The sequence below is a fragment of the Eublepharis macularius genome, chromosome 7 (genome assembly GCF_028583425.1).
Source record: "Eublepharis macularius isolate TG4126 chromosome 7, MPM_Emac_v1.0, whole genome shotgun sequence".
Lineage (NCBI taxonomy): Eukaryota > Metazoa > Chordata > Lepidosauria > Squamata > Eublepharidae > Eublepharis > Eublepharis macularius.
In genome coordinates, this window is record NC_072796.1 from 5,221,089 (window position 1) to 5,242,836 (window position 21,748).

At 45.4% G+C, this 21,748-nt stretch overlaps 1 protein-coding gene across 1 annotated transcript in view; it reads left to right on the forward strand.

Annotated features, from left to right (window-relative positions):
* Nucleotides 1-590: 590 nt before the first annotated feature.
* The window catches only part of NRG2 (neuregulin 2), a 232,167-nt gene continuing 211,009 nt past the window's right edge, over nucleotides 591-21,748 (forward strand). Inside the window, exons 1-2 of the mRNA XM_054984860.1 lie at nucleotides 591-1,345; nucleotides 1,453-1,895. Of these exons, the coding sequence (XP_054840835.1) occupies nucleotides 591-1,345; nucleotides 1,453-1,895 (1,198 nt within the window). The remainder of the gene's footprint in view (nucleotides 1,346-1,452; nucleotides 1,896-21,748) is intronic.

Here is a 21,748-nt window from a genome sequence, read left to right on the forward strand (position 1 = left end):
AAACCCCGTGGCTTGCTCTGGCATGCCCGACTGGCACGTTGCGCAGATTTAGTGACTTGGTTATGGTGTATTTAGGCGCTGCCTAGTGTTCAAAGAGGAAGATTAAAGGAATCTCACAACTTTGAAAGCGTAAGGGTTCATTACCTTAGGAATGAAAAGGTGGGGCAATTTAAGAGAGAAACACTATCCTTTGCTTAAAACCAGGTCAGACCTGGAAAGATATAATTATTGCGTGCATATTGGGTTTCAATCTGCTTGGTGACCTTGTAAGAGTCGCTACTGCAGCCGCCCCATCTCTTTCCCTTCCACTCTGACGCCCAGCGACGGAACCGTGCTGCTCCAAAGATGTCAAGGAACGCCTCCTGATTTTCTCCCTGGATGAAGCACTGGGTTTTAGTGCATGACTGTCTCTAACCTATGGACACCGGCTGGTTCACAGGCAATTAATCTGACAGTGATGAAAGCCAAGGGCGAAGCTGCCTTTATTCCTCCCCCCTCCTTCACCACCTGAAGGCCTCCTGCTCTCTCCAACCGCTCTGCCCCTTCTCTCATGCTGTGGCCAGGCTCTTCTCCCCCCCCCCCTGCCCCCCATGTCCAGAACGATCCTCTGGGAAACCAGCTTTGACCCGAGTGTGCTTCAAGCGGGTCGAGAGGCAACCCAGCCCCTACCGACCAAATCTTGCACTTCATACTATGGCGCTCATTCCAGCGAGCGAAGGCTCATTTCTGCTGTCCCAAGTTCTGACCGCAAGACAGGGAAACGCCTGGTCCATCTTGGGCGCGGACGGACCAGTTCAGCTTCTGGCAAATACCGCTTTAGGCGTGTGGTCCATGTTTCCCAGCGGCCCTGGTTCGGATACGCAGGGCCCTCCCGTGTGCGGCCCCAGGGCTCCGAGTCCGGGTCCGCCGGAACCGCTGCGGCCTCCCCCTTCCCGGCCCCGGGGCCTCTGCCCTGCCCGCAGGAACCCGCCGAAGGCCACCCCGAAGGGGCCGGCAGCTCCGGGCGCCTCCCGCGTCGAGCAGCCGGGCCTGGCCCGCGGGCAGCTCTCCGGTTCCTCGGCGGCCGAGATGCGGCGGCCCCTTGCTCCGCGGAGCGGGGAGAGAGGAGGGCAGGCCAGCCGGGCGCGCCCCTCCCGCCGCAGCCCCGAGCCGGGCCGGGCCGCCCGCCGCAGGCACCTGCCGCTGGCGCTGCGCGGCCTTCCCGGGCGCGCTCTGAGCCGCCGCCGGGCCGGGCCCGCTTACGCCGCTTCCGGTGCTGCAGCGGGAGCCGCGGCGGCGGCGGCGGCGGCGTCCCCCAGATGGCCCGGCCGGAGGCGGCGGGGCTGGAGCTGCGAGGCTGCGCGCGGCGCGGGGCGGCGCAGCCGGGGGAGGCGCGGCGGCGGCGGCGGGCGGGCGCGGCACGAGGCGGCGGCGGCGGTCCCGGTCCCGGCGGGGCGTCGGGCTCGGCATGAGGGCGGCGGGGCCGCGGGCGCTGCTGCCGCGGCTGCTGCTGCTGGGCGTGGCGCTGGGCTGCTCGGCGCCGGGCCCGCGCGGCGTGCAGGAGCAGGCGTACTCGGCGGCGGTGGTGCTGGAGGGCCGCGTGCAGGCGCTGGCCGGCCCCGGCAACGGCAGCGCGGAGGCGGCGGCGGCGGCGGGGCCCGCGGGCGGCCTGCTGGTGAAGGTGCTGGACCTGTGGCCGCTGCACAGCGGCGGGCTGCGGCGGGAGCAGCTCATCCGCGTGGGCGCGCCGCCGGCGCCCTGCTTCCGCGCCCAGCGCAACCGCCGCTACATCTTCTTCCTGGAGCCCACCGAGCAGCCGCTGGTCTTCGCGCCCGCCTTCGCGCCCCTCGACGCCGCCGCCGCCGCCGGCAAGAGCCTCAAGAAGGACGTGGCCCGCATCCTCTGCGCCGACTGCCGTGAGTGCCCGCGCCGGGCGGGGCGGGGCGGGGCGCGAGCGGGGCGCGGAGCCCGAGACCCGCGCGGCCTGCGCTTCCTCCCCGCGGCCGTCCAGGTTGCCGAGGGCGCCCGAAGAGCTGCGCGCAGGCCGCGCGGGGGCGCTCCGCGTGGCTGGGCGGCCCCTGCCGTCTCGGCAGACGAACAGTGCGATCCTATGGAGAGTTACTCCAGTCTAAGCCCATTGTCTTCAATGGGCTTAGACTGGAGTAGCTCTCCATAGGATCATAGATCCAGAGGAGTTAGCCGTGTTAGTCTGTAGTGGCGAAATCAAAAAGAGTCCAGTAGCACCTTTAAGGCTAACCAACTTTATTGTAGCATAAGCTTTCGAGAGCCACAGCTCTCTTTGTCAGATGCAACCGTCAGGTTGCATCTGACAGAGAGAGCTGTGAAAGCTTATGCTACAATAAAGTTGCATCTGACGAAGAGAACTGTGGTTCTCGAAAGCTTATGGTACAATAAAGTTGCATCTGACGAAGAGAACTGTGGTTCTCGAAAGCTTATGCTACAATAAAATTGGTTAGTCTTAAAGGTGCTACTGGACTCTTTTTGATTTCTCCATAGGATTGCATTGTTAAGGTAGCTGCTCCGTGGCCTCCCTCGGGCAAGAGCGGCTCTGGGGGCGCCAGAGCAGAGCGGGCTTCCCTGCAGCCGTGGCCGGGCCTTGCGCGCGTCCCCTCCCCGGGCAGGGCGTCCCCTATGGCTACGGGTCGCCTGTGCTTCTGAATCTCGCCGGCTTGCCTGCTCTCTACTGGGAAAAGATGTGCAGGGTTTAAAAAAAAACTCACGTGTCTATTTCAGGAGAGTTTCCCTCCCTCCTCCTCCATGGTTTTCTTGTTCTGCTAGTTCAGTTTTTCTTCCATGCCAAGCCATGTGCTTGGCCTTTAACGCCGTGGGTGGGCTACATTTCTCCTGATCTTCCCCAGGATTTTCAACCCGAAGCGTATCTTTTTGTTGCGGTCCTGAAAAAGAGAGGCCCAGCGATGAGTGTTTTTATGTGTTGAAGGTCCCTGACGCTCCACAATGAAAGATCTGGCTAAGTTCTGTGCAGTGGCTGGGCGGCGGCTGCGCCAAAGGACCTGAGGCAAGACTCCCACGGATTGGCTCCTGATTCCATCCGTGGTTATCCAGAAGCAAATGCCACGGATTGCTAAGAACACCCAAATTCTAAGGCTGTGGACTTGTGCGTGCTTAGTTGGAAGTCCCGGTGTTCTCACTCCTGCATGTGCAGGCCTAGGAATGGGCACCTGGTCTCTGTGTTTAAAGGGGAGTGTTGCTTCAGCTTTCCTCCTTTGCCGGCTGGAGCATGTCCTGCTGTGTGACATCAGCATAGAGGAAGTTCAGAACAAGCCATTGGTTCAGTCTGGAATAATGCTCAGGATAATTGGGAGCTTGCTTTATCGTCTGGTTGGATGACAACAGGGCTTTTTTTCAGCTGGAACGCAGGGGAAGGGAGTTCTGGAACCTCTTGAAAATGGTCACATGGCTTGTGGCCCCGCCCCCTGATCTCCAGACAGAGGGGAGTTGAGATTGCCCTCTGATCAGGGGGCGGGGCCACCAGCCATGTGACCATTTTCTCCCAGGGCAACCCAATGAGTTCCACCACCTCTTTTCCCAGAAAAAAAGCCCTGGATGACGATAATACCTTAGCTGTGTCTCCTCAACCTTGGAACTTATTCCCAAGGGAGACCTGCCCAACCCCTCTTTAGCAGGGTCAAATAGTTTTATGTATTTAGCCTGTGGTGGATTTCTCTTGGGCCCTTTCCAGACGGCTTACCTGCCTCCGGAACGTCGCGCCATGTTGCGGGGAAAACGTGAATATCGTGTTTTCTCACGCGAGTTTTGCGCGATGTCCTGTGACGTCGCGCAAAACTCGCGCAAGAAAACGCGATATTTCGCATTTCCCCCGCAACATGGCGCGACGTTCCGGAGGCAGGTAAGCCGTCTGGAAACGGCCTTGCTCTCCTTGATGTGGCCTTTTCCGGTCCTGATATTTGATCTTCTGTGGCTTGTTTGAAGGTTGATTTTACTGTGTGGTTGCTTTAAGCTAATGAATTGTTTGGAAATGGGCTGATATATTTAATTAATGAAAGATACAGTCCAGCTCTAGTTAAGCACGGCCAACTCTTCCTCTTGAAATAATGCAAATTTGGATTGATAATGTTCAGTATTAATAGCAAATTTGGATAGATCGTGTTCACTAGTACCAGCATTCCCAGGCATTTAACCGTAACTTTTCAGTCATATTGAAGATAGCAAGGTTAATTCTTTAAGTTTTTAGAGTTCTTTTCTTTTATTAATACAGTTACTAGAAGGCAGTATTGTGGTAGGGTTGGGCTGTACAGTGGGCTCCTAGCAGGTGACAGTTGGCTACCAAGCTGAGGCACAATTTGTGGATCCTTGGGTCTGTCACATCCCACCTCAGACCAGGATTTTGTCCGCCTTGATGCCTGCTCACTCACCCCTGCCTTGGGTCTCCCCTATCCCACTGCACCAGAGATGTAAAAATTTCTGGAAATGTTGAAGCTGTAGGAGGGAAAGTTTTTTTTCTGGTATTTTGGAAAAAAAGAGTTTGGGGGAAATATATGTAATATTTTCCATCAAACCTAAACATCTTTTAATGCTTAAACAACATAAAATACATAATTTATAACTAGTTAGCATATAAAAATTGTACTGCTTGGCATATTTATGGAATTGGGTAAAAGTATGAATATCTTCATTTTCCGTGAGAACAATTGCAAGTATATACAATACTTGAGAAAGAGTTGCAAACTGCTGCACCCTCTGCTACCATATCACATCTCTCTTCAATTTTTGCTGTCTTCGAGGTAGGAAAAATAAAAGTTGAAGGTAGAAAACAAATTCTGTAGTAAACAAAAGAAAGTGTATTATTTGGATAGAAACTCTCTCATAGAATCTCATTACCAACATATCTGGATGTTGAGTTAAATTTTGTAACGTTGAAAACTTTGATCTTTAATAATGTATTATCATTAAACACATTATAGTATATTAACTTTTGCCAAAATTATTTACAGTTAAACAAAAATATATTCAAAACTCTGTATATGTCTACAATATACATAGGAATTATCATTATCTAATGTCAGAGATATAAATTTTTTTTTACTATATATTTTGAGTCAAAATTTATCTTTCATTTCACTCATTCCAAAGGAGAAAAAAAACAAAAACAAAATAAAACCAAATAACGATAAAACCAAAGGAATCTTTTTCAGTGTTCTTCTAAATGTCCCAGTTTATCTATTGGAAAAATTGAGCACGTCCTCAGGCTTTTTCATGCGGTACATTTGAAATGAGTGAAGTACTTTTTAAGACACTATAAAAGAGACAATATTTTCCAGGAAGTGTTTTATTTTTTAGCGCCCTCAACATTCCCCAGTTTTCTATTGGAAAAGCTTCTCCATTGGAAAAACTGAAAAAAAGTCCTCAGTCCTCATGCTACATTTTGAGTGTGAAAAACGTTGCCTTAAGAAGAGTTTCACACATTCTAAAAGAGAAAATATTTCATAGGAGGGTTTTTTCAGTGCTTTGCAAAATTTCCCAAGTTTTCCCATTGAAGAAATTGAAAAATGAAGTCATCGAAATGTCCCCCCCCCCCCCCCGGGAATGTTTCTGCTTTCGCCCCTTGGGCCTTTACATCTCCCTCATATCGCACATTCGTTGCTCCCATGGATTGGATTATTTTTGCTGAGTGTTCCTTGGTTTGCAGATCTTTGGCTGTGCTGCCGGGATTCTTCAGTGATTGCATAGAAGGCTCACATTTCTTTATTTCTCATCTTTATTATATACTGCTTTTTTGTCAGAATGGTTCTTAAAGCTGTTTGTATATAAAAAAAGACGACAGCTCTTCACGAGTGGAGCTGGGTCCAGACACAAGGGAAGGGGGAGTGCCAAGTTGTTGTCTTCCCTACTTTGATGGTCTCACTAACGGCAGTTGGAAGTTGTAGGGAGGGGGTTCTCTTTGGAACTGATTTCGGGCATGACGAAGGAGGTTCTTGGCTGCTGTGTCTTCTCCTTTTGATGGCTTCAGCAGTATGTGTACAGAGTGAGAGGTCCCTGTTGTTTTTATGTATGGTGGCTGGGGGAATGGGTGCTTGCAAGTTGCACTCCCTTTCAGCTGCTTGGTTCTGGACCACATACGCCAATGCAGTGGTCTTTAGCCTTGCCACAACCGGGACTCCCTGTGCTGTTAACTTGTAACCGAGTGTGGAAACACACGAGATGAAATACCCATGAAGAGCATGGGTTGGGTTGTGCAAGCTTCTCTGGGAGTGGTAATTTTACCCTCCCCTCTCTCCAAGCTCCTGGAGGAAAACTGAGCCGAGTGGGTTTTCTTTCGAAGGACAGCCGCTCGACTGGAAAGATTCTTTCAAAAATCTACTCACTTTGGTGTTCCTTCAGGAGCTCAGAGACAGGGTGGGAGAAATCAGTGCTGTGATTCCCTGCCAGGAGAAGAAGAATGGGAGGGACTGCATTTCTCTCTCGCTTGCAAAATACCTCGGCTTTTTCCTGCCTCTTGTTATGTCACTCCCCACCCCCCACCCCCATCCCAAGCTCCCAGAGGATTTTTGAAAGAGAGAAAGAGAATATGTGTGTGTGAAAGAGAAAGTCCCTCCAGTTGTGATTCTCCCCGGCTGAGAATCACATCGAGCGGCTGGGGTTTTTTTTTTTTAACACTACATTTCCCAGGGATCCTTGCAGGATCCAACACGTGCCTGTGTGTCTCATGTGGGTTCACCCAAAGTCATACAATATCAGACTTCTGTGTCAGGAAGAGGGTTCACAGATTTATGACCTCATTGTGGTCAAGGCCAGGATTTGAGCAGGGGACCAAGAGAGCCCAGGACAGGAATCACAAACTGAGCAGTAGGAAGCGTACCATAATGAGGAATGAGCCAAGGGGCCGAGCTGTAAAGGACTGTTACCTGGGCCTTACCAAAGATCCTACTATCTCAAAAGAAGGATTTATCTTTTACTTCTGGATAACTTTTACCAATTAGTAAGATCTGTCAAACAGGACTGAACAAGTTCTGCTTATCATTACATTATTTATAGGGTCCTTTTTGCTTTGCTCTTTCTCATTAAAGTACACAGATACCTTTTTAGAGTGTATTTATTTCCTTTTTACTGGAATTACACTCTAGTTTTTTAATGAAGCAAGATATCTATATATACCAGTGTCGTGACTGACTCAAAAATGCCCAGCCCAAACCCCTGGACCTAGAAAAGTGAAATTTGGGCAGGATGTTCCTTTTGTGACATAGCGGCTCACTAAGAAGGGATTTTAAGAAATTCGCCCCTGAAGGGGGTAAAAAGGGGTCAAATGTGTTTTCCCATAGGGACACAGCTTCCCTGTGTGGCTGGCAGGGTCCTCCCCCCCCCCCCCGGCCAACTGCCACTCTTCCCTGAGGTCATTTGCATATGCGGCCTTGATTGGTCATCTCTCCAACATTCTAAAGAGTGTATACTTGCTATTGGGAGTCACTGAATGTGTCCTGAGGTAAAAATACACCTCCCAGTCTAGGGTTGCCAGTCTCCCTGTGAGGCCTGGCTTTCCTGTGTGGCTGGGAGGCTGATGGGTCAGCTGTGGAACTCTGTGTTCTGAGGTAAAAATTAGGAAAAGGAAATTGCAGATAGTTGAAGAAAGACAGTATAAGGCTCCTGAAAAAGGATTTTATATAAAAGTCAGTATGGCAACTGAGTTTTTAAATGTTCATGGGGAGATGGTGCACGACCTTTCTAGGGGCCATTTCAATGCGAGCCTCTCACATGAACCTACTGAAGTGCCCACCACACCACCCCTCCCTCAGTCCAACTCCACCTCACACCTCTTGCAGCCATCATCTCTTCCTGCCCCCAAGAAGCCTCCTGGCAGACGTTGTGCAAGATATACTGATGCTAAAAGGAGGAAGCAACTTAGAGATGCAGCAAAGAAATATGCACATTGTACTCCTGCGGTGCACTGAGCAGCAGTGGCCAAGTACCAGCAAGTTCCGAGTCCAAGGGAAAGGTGACCATCCCTGCAAGCCTGGGCACAGCAGTGACGACTCTAGCAGACCTAACAGCCACGATACACCCTGAAATCATCACTATCACAGAGAAGTCCATGGATGGGCTGTGCAAGTGTACCATTCTGACACCCAAGAATGACAAGGCTGCCATCATTAATGAAACACAACTCCCTCGAAGGGGCAGAAATGGAGTATAGATCTGTGGACTCAGTGGTGCAAATGGATGATGCGGTCCACTACCCTGTGGAGTTCCTCAACATGCTCAACCCTCCTGGCTTCCCAGCCCACAAGCTTCTCCTCAAAGTGGGGGCTCCAGTGATGCTGCTCCAGAACCTCAGCCCACCCAAACTCTGCAATGGCACCAGACGATGAGTGAAAGCCTCCACAGGAACATCATTGAGGCAACATTGTTCACTGGCAGTGCTCGAGGGGGAGTCGGTGTTCATACCACGCATACCATTCATACCATCAAATAACTTCTTTGAGTTCAAGAGACTGCAGTTCCCCCTCAAGGTCTGCTTTGCTATGATGATCAACAAGTCCCAGGGGCAGATACTGAAGGTGGCAGGAACTGACTTGAGGGAGGGCTGCTTCTCACATGGGCAGTTGTACGTGCCCTGCTCCAGAGTGAGCTCACCCAGCAGCCTGGTGATCCTGAAGGGAAAATCACCAATGAGGTCTACAAAAAGGTCCTTCAGTAGAAAAAAAAAGTTGTATGTATTTTTCACTTTATTTATTACTCTACAATCTTTTCCTTTTAAAAAATCTCTTCAATAAATGTTACATTTCGAAATTCACTTCATCAGTTTTAGGCATCAACATGCTTCGCTTTATTCAAACACTTTTGTGAAGCTCGGGTACTATGCTATTATTACAACAAAACCAACTCCAAAAAAACCCCCTCCTAACCAAAAAATGTTACATATCTGTATTATAACTGGAATTAATGTAGTTAAATACTGTAGCGAAGCTGTGGCCAGGATGGATAAAAATCAATGATTTTTAAAAAAAATAATAAAATCAGATTTTTAAAATTTAAATCGGATTTTTTTTTATTTAAATCAATTTTTTAAATAAAATGTTTTTTGAGGAAAAATCTATCTAAAGGTAGTTTTCTATTTAAGATACATTATAGTCCAAAAGTTATCATCATGAAATAAGGATTAGTTTTTAATTATGTAGCATGAGGCTATAAATTCATGCAATGTTTAAATTTTTTGGGAAACAAATTACATTAATCTATTCACAATGTCCAGAGGTTTCTGTAAGATTATTCGGCAGTTTTTCTATCTAGAAGATATTATCACAGATGTTCGGTTTTACAGTTCTCAAAACTGAATTTATGTCTGCAGAGATTTCTTCACAGCAAAAAGGTTGTAAAATAAACATACACAGATGAGAAATAGACCTTAATCCCATTGTTCCTTTGCAAATCTTTGTACATAGAACCAACCCCTTACCTCTTAAGTGCTAAGTTTCAAACAATTCAATGAACAGAAGATTGCTGGGAGTGGAATAGATCTGCACAAGAGGCTAAGTGTGAGGAGTCTGTAACAAGCTTTTGCCCGTGTCTGAAACCCCTCCTAACCAAAAAATGTTACATATCCGTATTATAACTGGAATTAATGTAGTTAAATACTGTAGTGAAGCATGGGCATCAAGCTAGTCAAAATATAAATCCTACAAAAACAGAACACAGAAAAGCAATAAGAATTAGGTTTGCTAACATTTTCTAATCAATTCTAAGTTTAAAATGATAAAAGTTTCTGTGAAATGTATTCAGATTCTCACCTAAATTCTCAGGAGATTTTTCCTAATCAGAACTCTAACATACTATCTGAATTTGCACGTTTTATAGGTTATCTTACGCAAATAGCTAAGATCTTTTTCATGTGATAGCACAAACTATGATTGGTTTAATGTGTCATTAAATATTCATAATTTCTATTGTATAATCTTCTAATTAGCCAAAAAGTGATGTTATATCCATCTTACAAAACAAAACTATAAATCTGTCAGAAATGACAGAAAGAGTTCAGTTGGTAGATCACCATTGGTTCATTTTCTGATAGAAGAACATTAGATAGAGTCCACTGTTTTCAATTGGTTGTCCAAGATGAAAAGTACACCGGTTTTAGTTACCTAACATTCCGAAAAAACACACACAGACGGTTCAAGCGAAGTTCAGAAGTTCACCTAGAATACAAGTGTGCTTTGTATTGCTCAGGGCTTTTTTTCTGGGAAAAGAGGTGGTGGAACTCAGTGGGTTGCCCTCGGAGAAAATGGTCACATGGCCAGTGGCCCCGCCCCCCGATCTCCAGACAGAGGGGAGTTGAGATTGCCGTCCATGCCGCCGAGCGGTGCGGAAGGCAATCTAAACTCCCCTCGTCTGGAGATCGGGGGGCGGGGCCACCGGCCATGTGACCATTTTTAAAAGGTGCCGGAACTCCGTTGCACTGTGTTCCAGCTGAAAAAAAGCCCTGGTATTGCTTAATGCAATGTGTTTTAATCTATATTACTTAACAGAGCCATTGAGGAATCTTTGCTGCCACTAAATAGCCTTGCATCCTCTGTGTGTGTTTGTGTGTGTGTGTGTGTGTGCGCGAAGAAACAGGAGGCATAGTATGGCTATACTAGCATAAAAAACATGAACTGTGAAAGAAAACCCAGTAAAAATGGCAGCTCCATATGGGCTCATGACCAGGTGGCGCTCTGTGCCCCCCTCCTCCAGAGACTCCCAACCCATGAGATGAAGACCGCTGTGCTAAGGTCATAACTTTTTTTTCGTATTCTTGTTCTATACTATTCTTTTGCCTTGTCATTTGCTTCTTCGAGTGACATATTTGGCAGAAAATGGTGTTTAAAATAACTGAAAAATCAGCTGCTCCCTCCTTAACCATTTGGTCTTAGCCAATCTTTCTACCCTATCCCCAGGCCCTGTTCTCACCTGTTGCTGCACAGACTGGCAGATGTTGGAATCCCGGTGATTTTGGCAGGAAATAGGGCACCTGCGTTTTACCTCTCGTCTCATGGCTCCTCCTGGGAAGTAAGGCTGGCTGTGGGGAAGTTTCCCTGTCTTGTAGAAGACATGCAATACTGGACACCCTTTCCTCTTTAGTTGGGTGTTTGTTCCCTGAGGAGACCTGAGAAGACATCAAAAGTGTGTTCTACTTGTGGGCTTTTTGCACTTCCATCAGCCTGTGGATTTGAGAATTTTATGGGACATTGTCAGTGGAGTGGTCCGCTGTGGCCAGGATGGATAAAAAGCAATGGTTTTTTTTAAAAAAAAAATTAAAATCAGGTTTTTAAAATTTAAATCGGATTTTTTTTTATTTAAATCAATTTTTTAAATAAAATGTTTTTTGAGGAAAAATCTATCTAAAGGTAGTTTTCTATTTAAGATACATTATAGTCCAAAAGTTATCATCATGAAATAAGGATTAGTTTTTAATTATGTAGCATGCGGCTATAAATTCATGCAATGTTTAAATTTTTTGGTAAACAAATTACATTAATCTATTCACAATGTCCAGAGGTTTCTGTAAGATTATTCGGCAGTTTTTCTATCTAGAAGATATTATCACAGATGTTCGGTTTTACAGTTCTCAAAACTGAATTTATGTCTGCAGAGATTTCTTCACAGCAAAAAGGTTGTAAAATAAACATACACAGATGAGAAATAGACCTTAATCCCATTGTTCCTTTGCAAATCTTTGTACATAGAACCAACCCCTTACCTCTTAAGTGCTAAGTTTCAAACAATTCAATGAATAGAAGATTGCTGGGAGTGGAATAGATCTGCACAAGAGGCTAAGTGTGAGGAGTCTGTAACAAGCTTTTGCCCGTGTCTGAAACTAAGGGCCAAGCTACACATGACGAATGACACTTGAATGGCAAGTGTATTTCTCCCTGTTCACTTGCCCTCCACTCAATCCACTTGCCGTTCAAGTGTCATTCGTCATGTGTAGCTTGGCCCTAAGCTTCCACTTAGCCAAAAGAAAGATGGATCTTTTCTCTTGGAAAGCTTTCAGCAATCAGTTTTCAGACCCGTCAAACAGCTAAGTTCTTTGAACCACCTGTTTATCAGTTCATTTATTTTATCTAGGGTTCAATATTGCTTTGCAACTCCTTTATCGAACACGCAGATACCTGTCTAGAGTTTATTTCACATTATTGAAAATACACCCTAGTTTTTTTAATGAAGCAAGTAATTAAAATATAAATGGTTATTAATATAAATCCTATAAAAACAGAACACAGAAAGGCAATAAGAAATAAGTTTGCTAACATTTCCTAATAAATTCTAAGTTTAACATAATCAAAGTTTCTATGAAATGCATAAGTAAAGCTAAATTCTCACCTAAATTCTCTCAAGAGATTTCTTGAATTTGCATTTTTATAAGACATCATATGCAAATATCTAAGAGCTTTTCACGTGATAGCACAAACAAACAATAATTGGTCTGATGCTTCATTGAATATTCATAGTTTCTATTGTATAACCTTCCAATTAGTAAAAAATGACGTTATACTCAAACTTGCAAAACAAAACTATAAATCTCTGAGAAATGTCAGAAAAAGTTAAGAGATCACTATTAGTTGAATCTCTGATAGAGGAACATTAATCTCGATAGAGTCCACTATTTTAATTAACTGTCAAAAGATTAAAGCACACCTGTTAGAATTACCTAACACTTAGAAAAACAACACACAGACGGTTCATGCAAAGTTTGAAAGTTCATCTAGGATACAAGTCCATGGCCTAGTATTGCTTAGTTTTAATTATTATCATGTGCTTTTATCTATATTAGTGCAACAAGTCTTTATGTAGAAAAGAATGATTTAAATCTAGTCTTACTGACTAGTGATTTAAATTGTGATTTGAATCATGGTTTAAATCGATCTGATGTAAATCAAATCCACCCTTGCTGTGGCCCTTTTTTGTAGTCTTTGTGGCCTGGGTATGTGAACCGATGCTTGACTAGACCAGTCTCTTGTGCCTTCATTACCGTGTGGAAGAGCCCTGGCGAGTGAGGATGGAGAATTCTCTGGAGGCAAGAAGTATCACTCTGGGAAGAACATAGGAAGTGCTGACTGCTTCTTTGGGAGCATGGAGTCCAGAGGATGGGTTGGTTAGGCCCATGGTGTCACATTTCAGGCTTTTCTTTTCCTGGGCCATTACAGGTGTTACCTAGCTCAGAGAATCTGTGGAAAATGCGCACAATTGCTGTTGCAAATGGCCTATGTCCTTTTCTTGATCACATTTGAATTTTGTATACTTACATCTCATCCTCCACTTCCTGTATTTCATTGCTCATAGATATATAACAAAACCTTTTTGGTAAGGGGTGGGAGAAGTGCGTAGGTGATGCTGCAGAAGTGCTGCATGTAATCATGTTTGATGCTTATTAGTTTGTGACTACTCAGAAAAAGATGGTTTGAAACGGGGGAATAACGTACTGGATCACCCATTGGGGTCACAACCGAAAGGATTTACCCCAAAAGAAATTGTGAATCAGCTTCGATTCTTTAAAATACAATTGTTCATCTATGAATATTTATGAACTTTCTTGAGTATACTTCAATACATTTTACTAAAAATTGATTTTATGTAATTGATTGTATCTGACTATTTATTGTACCTTTTTTTGAAGGATTGGTAGGCACCAGCACTTTATTGATTTGTGATTCTTTGGATGTACATAAGAATATTGAGCAATTGGGTATCTGTACTTTGTATATGAATTTGAATATTTTCAGCTTGATCTTGTCACAGCTTTGATAAATATATGGAATACTGTTAGAATTGATTGTTAAACACAATAAATATGACTTTGCATTTTTGATACTTAAATTGCTCCGAGCCAGTCAAAGCATTAGATTGTTTAGTCTGTCTTAGACTATTTCTGATTGATTTCTTAGTTGGTTTTCACAGCTATTGTATTTTCTTTGTTGCATAGATATATAACGTCTGCCCAGTGAAGACCCCATATGTGAGTGGTGAAGTGGCTCAGCTTCCCCTCACTGTACCACTCTTGGCCTAGGTACTGGATCCAGGGGGTCACTTCACTGGCCCATAAATACCCTTCTGCTTATCTCTATCCTCTCTTTGCTGCCTCTTCCAGTGACTTGTGATGGAAACATTTTCTGTTGCTATAATTGTCTGTGGAAAAATTTCTGCCCCATGTACATAAATATAAGGCTGTTAATCTATAGTTTTCAGGACTATTGTGCTGCCAGTCAATCGTATTAGATGGGCTAAATGTGGGGTATGAAGCATAGACAAACCCTAGAGCTCAGACATTGTCCAGTTGTGTATGTGGTGCATTGGCCTTAATTTGCTAACGTTATTTAAATACTTAATTTGTTAATTTGAATTGGAACATTTTCTGAAAATTTTTGATTCAGATTTTCTTGAAAACCGCACATCACCCAGAACTTCTGCTTGACTATGAAGGTGCCGTTTAAGGACCATCATTTTCTGTGTAGTTCTCTAGTATGTGGCAAGAGGGTACAAGAGGGTGGCAAGATATTCTTAACCAGGTTATTTTAAAATAGGCAATTTGTTACGAAGATGTTATTGCCCTTAACGCACTATGTGCGTCACCCAATTATGAAATGGAATTCCCCCCCCCCAGCATTACAAGAGTTCATTGCAGTGGCACAAAGAGCATGTTGAACATGGCTTGCCAACTGTCAGAATTAAGTATCTTCTTTGGGAGAAACTCCTTCCATAAAGCTGCCATCAGTGGATGGATCTTGGAGCAGGGCTGCAGCTGTCTGCATGAGTTCTAGTTAGACATCCAAATTATGCAAAATATGTGGTTTGGACTGCATGCATATATTATATTGCTCATTCTTTTGAACACGTAAAATGATAAGGAAAATAAATACGGGGATTCTGTGCCCACACAACAAAGCTTAATATGAACTGTATTGTAGAAAGACTCTGTTATGAGGCTGAGTTTACACTAAATGGTACAGCTTCATATATGACAGTTCTGTGTAACCAGGGATGTTAAACAGGGGTTGTCTTCTTAGGCAACATTTCTCAGTAGCTTTATGTTAAAAAGTGTAAGGATTGAAATTGAGCCCTGAGGGAAGGCAAAGGATGGGGAGGGGGTAACCGTCTCCCAACATCGCCTTCAGGAGGATATTCTTCAAGGAGTTCATTCACTGCAAAAATGGTGCCTCCGGTTTCCACCGCAGATAGTCAGTCTCAAAGGATAACACAGCCAATGGTATCAGAAGTCCTTGGGAGGACACGGAATATCAACAAAGTCATTGTCTGTCTTTCTTCTACTGCAAGCCGTATTGCCGCATGATCAGTATGATCTCTTCTGCTTCCAGCTTTGTCTGGCATGCACATGCAAATGGTTCCTTGAAGTGTTGCTCTTCCATCTACTGTGTATGAGGGGCTCTGACTCCCCCCCCCCTGCAATTTCAATAATAACCTTCAGTTTTTTAATTTGCTTTTTCTGGGATGCAGCTATGAGTAATCAAAAAAAGTTTTGCTGTGTCTGTTTTCAGCTTGGTTATCAAATTCACTCTGAATTAAATTCAGAGGAGTTAGCCGTGTTAGTCTTTAGTTGCAAAATAGTAAAGATTCCAGTAGCAACTTTAAGACTAACCAACTTTATTGTAGCGTAAGCTTTAGAGAACCACAGCTCTCTTCGTCAGATGCGTATGCATCTGACAAAGAGAGCTGTAGTTCTCAAAAGCTCATGCTATAATAAAGTTGGTTAGTCTTAAAGTTGCTACTGGAATCTTTACTCTCTGACTTAACACTCCAAACTTTCTTTCTGAGGCACATTCTCTACACCATGAGAGCTATAGAGGAGTCATCAGGATTAAAACGAATGGCACTGATTAACTAAAACACTCTAAGCCAGTGACCAGAATAGGAAACCACTGCGGGAGGCAAAGGGAAGCAAAATCTTTCCAAGGAAATCTGGGTAGAGCTTAAGCTCTGTGTGGCAATCAGGTTGTGTTATTCTTTTCCCCCAGTAGTTTATTTTTTGTATAAAACAATCTCACAGGCACAGCCAAGACAGGAAGGGTAGTCTGTGTGTCCACTCTAAATCTCCCCCCTTGCTGTTGGCTCAAAATTGTCCTTTAAGTCCGCTTTCTCAGCCATTGGGAAAAAATACAAGGGCTCAACAGGTGGGCCAGTTTTGTTCCCTAATTCTTGCCCTTGTGGGGTGGGGGAAGCATCCTGGGAAGGCGACCAACGGGAAGGGAAAGGACTGTTTGTTCCTTTGCCCACAAAGCTTTGAGGTTGTTACGACCCCTTTCTCTCTCTTAGGTAGATTTGGTCTTTAAGCCTTTTATTCTTGCCCCCTCTTGGTACATTGCTGCCACCAGGAATTAAATTCCAGAATAACTTCAATTTCTCCTTTTAGTAACATGCCTAAGGGTCAAGCTTTTTCATGGTACTACGTGGCCCTGAGGAAAGGAATGGGATATAGGAATGACAGATACTCTGGGATATAAAAAAACCAAAGTAAACTTTTATTTTTATAAGAAGTCTATCGGTTTCATATTATTTCTAAAACGTGATGGTTTCAAAAGAGTAGTTCTTAGTTCTTAAAGTTACTTTACTTAAACCCAGCCACACAGATCTTCTCTCAGGCTTCACACACAGCTTGCCTGCTTTTGATACTAATTCTCCGTCAATTACAAGTAAGACCTTTTCTCAGGCGCGCACACAGTTTGCCTGCTTTTCCCTGACTGAGTGTCCTTTCACAAACATGCTCAGTTCAGGCTTCCACACAGGTTAATTTTCCCTCAGACAACATACACAAGCTCAGGCTGCACACAGCTTGCCTGCTTTCTCCTGACTAAATATTTCTCTCAGAAGTTTTGCTTAAACATGCTAAGGCTGCGCACAGCTGGCCTCTCTTGCCCTGACTGAATGTTCTTTCTCCACTTCTAAAACTGCCTTCACTTGCCCACCCTCTCCGTCATCAACCAGTCATATCCCTCACTCATCCCTCTCTTTCACCCCCACTGTTCATTTACACCACACCAAACATTTAAAGACGCACACACGCATTTACTTAAAATCATTACAGAGGCCTTTAGAAAAACATCTGAGGAAAGAATTGTGTAACGCACACTATTGTGTGTCATTTGAACATGGGACACCAACTGCAATGCCTGAAAATAGCTCTGAGAGGACCCCAATATGTGTCTGTGAATCAAGGTGAATTGTGAGAAACAGGTCTCTTTTTCATCTCCCCATCATTCTTTTATTCTTCTATATACACACCCTTGTCTCTTTGCTCCCCATCACTAGTGGAAGACAATGGAGGGAAAGGATTTGTGCCTGACAATTTGGATGTTCTTGCGCAGTTTCCTCCTTAAACCTCAGCCCAGTTCTGTTACCTATAACTATAAAAGGGAAACCATGTTTCCGACGACTCACCTTGATCCCAGTGCGCAGGTGCGTTTGGTCCCCTAACGGGGACATGAGGCAATTCTTGGCAGCAGAGATTGCTGAGGAGGCAGGTGCGGGCGCAAAGCCAGGCTGCCTACCTCCCCTCCCCTTGGCAGCACTCTCCTTGCTGCACTAGCTGCCTGGTTCGGCACTGCTTGGGGCCGAACTGGGCGGCTGCTGGGCATAGAGCCAGGCTGCCTGCCTCCCCTCCCCCTGGCAAGGGGAAGCAGTGAGCCTGCAGCTTCTCTCTGCCCAGCTGATGAGCGGGCAAGGGAAGGAAGCGAGCCTGCTGCTTCTTCCTGCCTAGCGGATGGAGGGAAGGAGATGGGCGCCTTCACCCTCTCCAGCTGATCTGCCAGGGATGGGGTGGGAAGGGCAGGGGCTCTCCCCAGCTCACTCGCCTGCCAGCCCTCCTTGGCCGCCTTCCTGCCAGCCCTCCCCAGTCCCAGCTTTCTAGAGCCCTTTGTATTCCCATAGTGGGCTTTGTTGCTAGTTGAAAATAACACCTACTTCATACCATGGCTCAGACATAACGTAGAACATACTTACAGATATATCAATGGTACAAGAGCAGCTTTTGAACTCAAGTTAGTTGCGTGCATGTAGAGTAGCCATGTGTCCTATTCCATGTGGAATAGGATTGACTGCTGGGGCTTCTTTTGGGCTTGGCTCCCTGATAAGAAAAGGCAACCCTCCCATTGGTACAGGGCGGGGGAAAGGTTTATTAAACTTGATTACCCTTCAACTTTAATAAGTATTTCCCCCCATATCACCGATCTTGTTTTGCCCTTTCTTGATTTACTTTTTGGTGCAGCCCCTCCTTTGGTGTCTCCCTTATGTCAAAGAGGACCATCAAATGGCAGCAACCCCAGACCATTGCTTCACCCTGTGCCCTTGGTTTTCGGTTTTGTGCAAAAACGGCTTTTATCAAAGCAAACCATGTTGTCTGTGAAATACTAGCTGGACCATAGCCAGATGCAGATGTGGGTTAGGGCTTCCCCCACTGACCTCCACAAAACATTGCTCTTGGGGTGGGGGACCCCAAGGAATGACAGGAGGGCAGTCTGCCGTGGAAACGGGGGATTGATGGAAATTTCCTGTTTAGGCAGGATGTTCACTACATTTAAGGCAGTGCTGGAAAATGTGTTGCATGAAATAAAATTTTGTTAGCGCTCTTTTTTTATTTAGAATATCGATTTCCCATTTTCACTCCTGCTTTCCCAATGTTCATTATTGGATTAGGGAGGCAGTGAAATCAAGTTATGTCACATTTATTCAGAAATAGTTGCCATTGTTTATTTGATGGTGTGTTAGAATGAGGACAAAAGGCATGCCTCAAGAAAACATTGTGTTGCTCTCCACTTGGCCACAGTTTCTGTTGAAGAGAGTGTGTGTTGCAGGATCCTTTCCCGCAACGTCCATTGGCTTGGCTCTGGGTTGCCCCCTTCCCGTTTTTCTTGCATAAGGGCTCTTGGCTGCCTTCCTCTGTGTCTCATGAAGATCTAGCCCTAAAAGTTGAAGGGGTCTTGCAAACAGTTGGAGATGCAGAGTAAGGGGCTGCATTGGGAGTGTAGGATCAGTGGACCCCTCCCCCTGTGCCCGCACGCTTGTATGTGTTCCTGCTCTGTTTGTGCAAAGAATGGTAATTTCTGCTGATTCTAGGGTAGAGTGACTTAAATCAAGGCAATATAAATCACCAAGTAAAAAGCTGATTCACATTGAATTCAACCATTTTTTTCTGTATAATATTTAGGTAGCCCCTAAAAACCAGTGCCTATTAATTGATTGTTACAGCCCTAAAACATGACCGCAAATGCAATGCACACGTTTTCTAGGCAGCTGTTTCTCTCAGCCTCTCATCCTTTGTCACTTTTCTATCTTTTTCTGACTTATTCCTCCCCTTACAATTAAATAGTCTTGACCAGAAGCAAAGGCTGGTAGAGTTCCTGGACCGATAATAGCTCTTCATGAGAGAGAAGGTGAATGTTTTTGGATTGTTTTTAATTAGAGTGCTGAGCCAATTGCAGAGATCAGCTAATTACTAGGCATAAAGTAGGAGTAAAAAGTCACCCAGAGGGAATGGAGGACAACCCCTGTGATGGTTTTCTAGTCTTGGGCCCCCGGAATGAAGCCATTATAGAAGCACATCAAGATTTATGGTGTCTGTTTTGCCAGCAGGCAAACTCCATGTTTGATTATTTGGAACAGAGCTGTAAATAAAACAGATCCAGAGGAGTTAGCTGTGTTAGTCTTCAGTTGCAAAATAGTAAAGAGTCCAGTAGCACCTTTAAGTCTAACCAACTTTATTGTAGCGCAGGCTTTCAAGAACCACAGCTCTCTTCGTCAGATGCATCACCAGAAGCATCTTTACTATTTTGTAAAGAAAACAGCTAGTCTTAAATGCCCCTGTATACTCTGTGCAGTTCTGGTGATGGTGTAAGTACAGAAAAGGGGAACTGAGATCATTAGGAGTTTGGAGCACCTTTTCTAGAGGAAGGCTGAAGCGTCTGGGCCTTTTCAGTTTAAAGTCTAAGGGAGGACATGAAAGAGATTTACAAAAATTATGCAAGGGGCTCGAGAAAGTGGATATGAAAAACTGTTTCTTCCCCTCCCATGATACTAGCATTTGCGGCACCCAATGAAGTTGATGGGCAGTAGAGTCGGCACAGATGGAAGGAAATACTTGTTTCCTACTCATTGAGTCATTAAACTCTGGAATTCATTGCTAGTTGACGTAGTGACGGCCATAAGCACAAATGGCTTGAAAAGACAGGTTCATGGAGGACCGGTCCATCAATGGCTGCAAGCCTTGGTGCCTGAAGGGAACTTTCATATCCAGAAAACCACAGTGCTGGGCAGCAACATCAGGAGAAGACCTCGGCCTCCATGCCCAGTTTGCTTGGCCTCCAGGACAACTAGTTGGCCACTGTATGGAGCAGGTTTTTGGACTAGATGGACCACTGCTCTGATCTGACAGGGCTCTTACGTTCTTTGATCTCATTTTAAGCCAGTTATTTTTAAATGAAAGACTTTTCGCTAAGACTTAACAAAATTAGTCAGCCGCGAGCTTGTTCTATAATGGGCTGCTCTTGGAGTGAGCGCATTTACCTCCTGCGGTGTGCAGAGCTTCTCTGGAGAATGCTGCATCAGGCCAAATGCCGGATCGGGGATGGGGCAGGGAGACTTTGCACGTCATTTTTCAGTTTCCTTCTCAGCAGTCGTTTGCAATAATTGCACTGCCTTCCTCGCTGTCGCACAAATTTTGTGCAGTATATCTTGGGTGGCAAGTACGACAAGGGGAATTAGGACTTTGATAAAAGTCCAGCCTTTTTCGTAGCTGTCCAGAGGGCAGCTTCTGTAGTATAACTGAACTGGAAGCAGGACAGACTTTTATCGACTGTGATGTGCTATAAATATCACGAATTCTCTTTTATATTATTTAAAATATGTGAAGTATTGGAAACTTCGGGCGAAGTTCCATATGACCAATGTTTAAAAAGCTAGCCCCGCGGCCTTTTTGTGCACGCGTAGCCACTTCATGAAGGAGCTGCTAAGAGTGGGGGAAAGTGGACCTGGGTCTGTGGGAGGGGCTTGAGTTATCCCCAGTATTCTAATGGGTTTCCCAATGCTTGTTTTCTCTCAGAATTACAAGAAACCATTGTGGGTGAGTGGGTGATTTTGACTAGGGAAACAGCAGGGGGAAGTTATGCATCCTCCCCTACCACTTCTCTGCTGCCAGTTGCCCCTTCCCCAAAATGGCCTTTCATGCACAAAAAAGATCACAGAGCTGCCATTACAGACATTTTCATGCAATGTATAGTTTGGCCTCAGGGTTGCAAGCCCCTCGGTAAGGGTGGGGTATCCCCTGCTCCCAGCGAGCAGCAGTGACAGAAAAATACTTAAAAAAGGGTGTCAGGCTGACTGGATGACATCTTTCCTGGGGAAACCCAGAAGCAGTGTCATGCCTCTCTAGGAATCACCAGAGACTCTGTGATAAAACCATAAAGTTTCTGACAATTCCTAGAGAGGCGTGTGGCGGAACGGGCGCTGGCTCTCAGTCCGGGCAACCAAGCCACCATCAATGGCCTGCTAGCCCCGCTATCCGCCTCCCACCATCCCTGGTGGACGTGGCTCACACTCTCAGTCGCTGCCACCACTCACTGATTTGTACACCACCTGAATGAGGGGCAGTGAGACCCCTTCAGCTGAATTTCCATGCTGGGAAGTGAATTACCCAATCTTTGGTTGGGCCCTGGAGAATTGGCAACCCACCAAGGTCTAGCCTTATCAGTTTCTCCCAGGCTCCCTCCCTTCTTGTAGCGTGCCAAGTGGGGGAGGT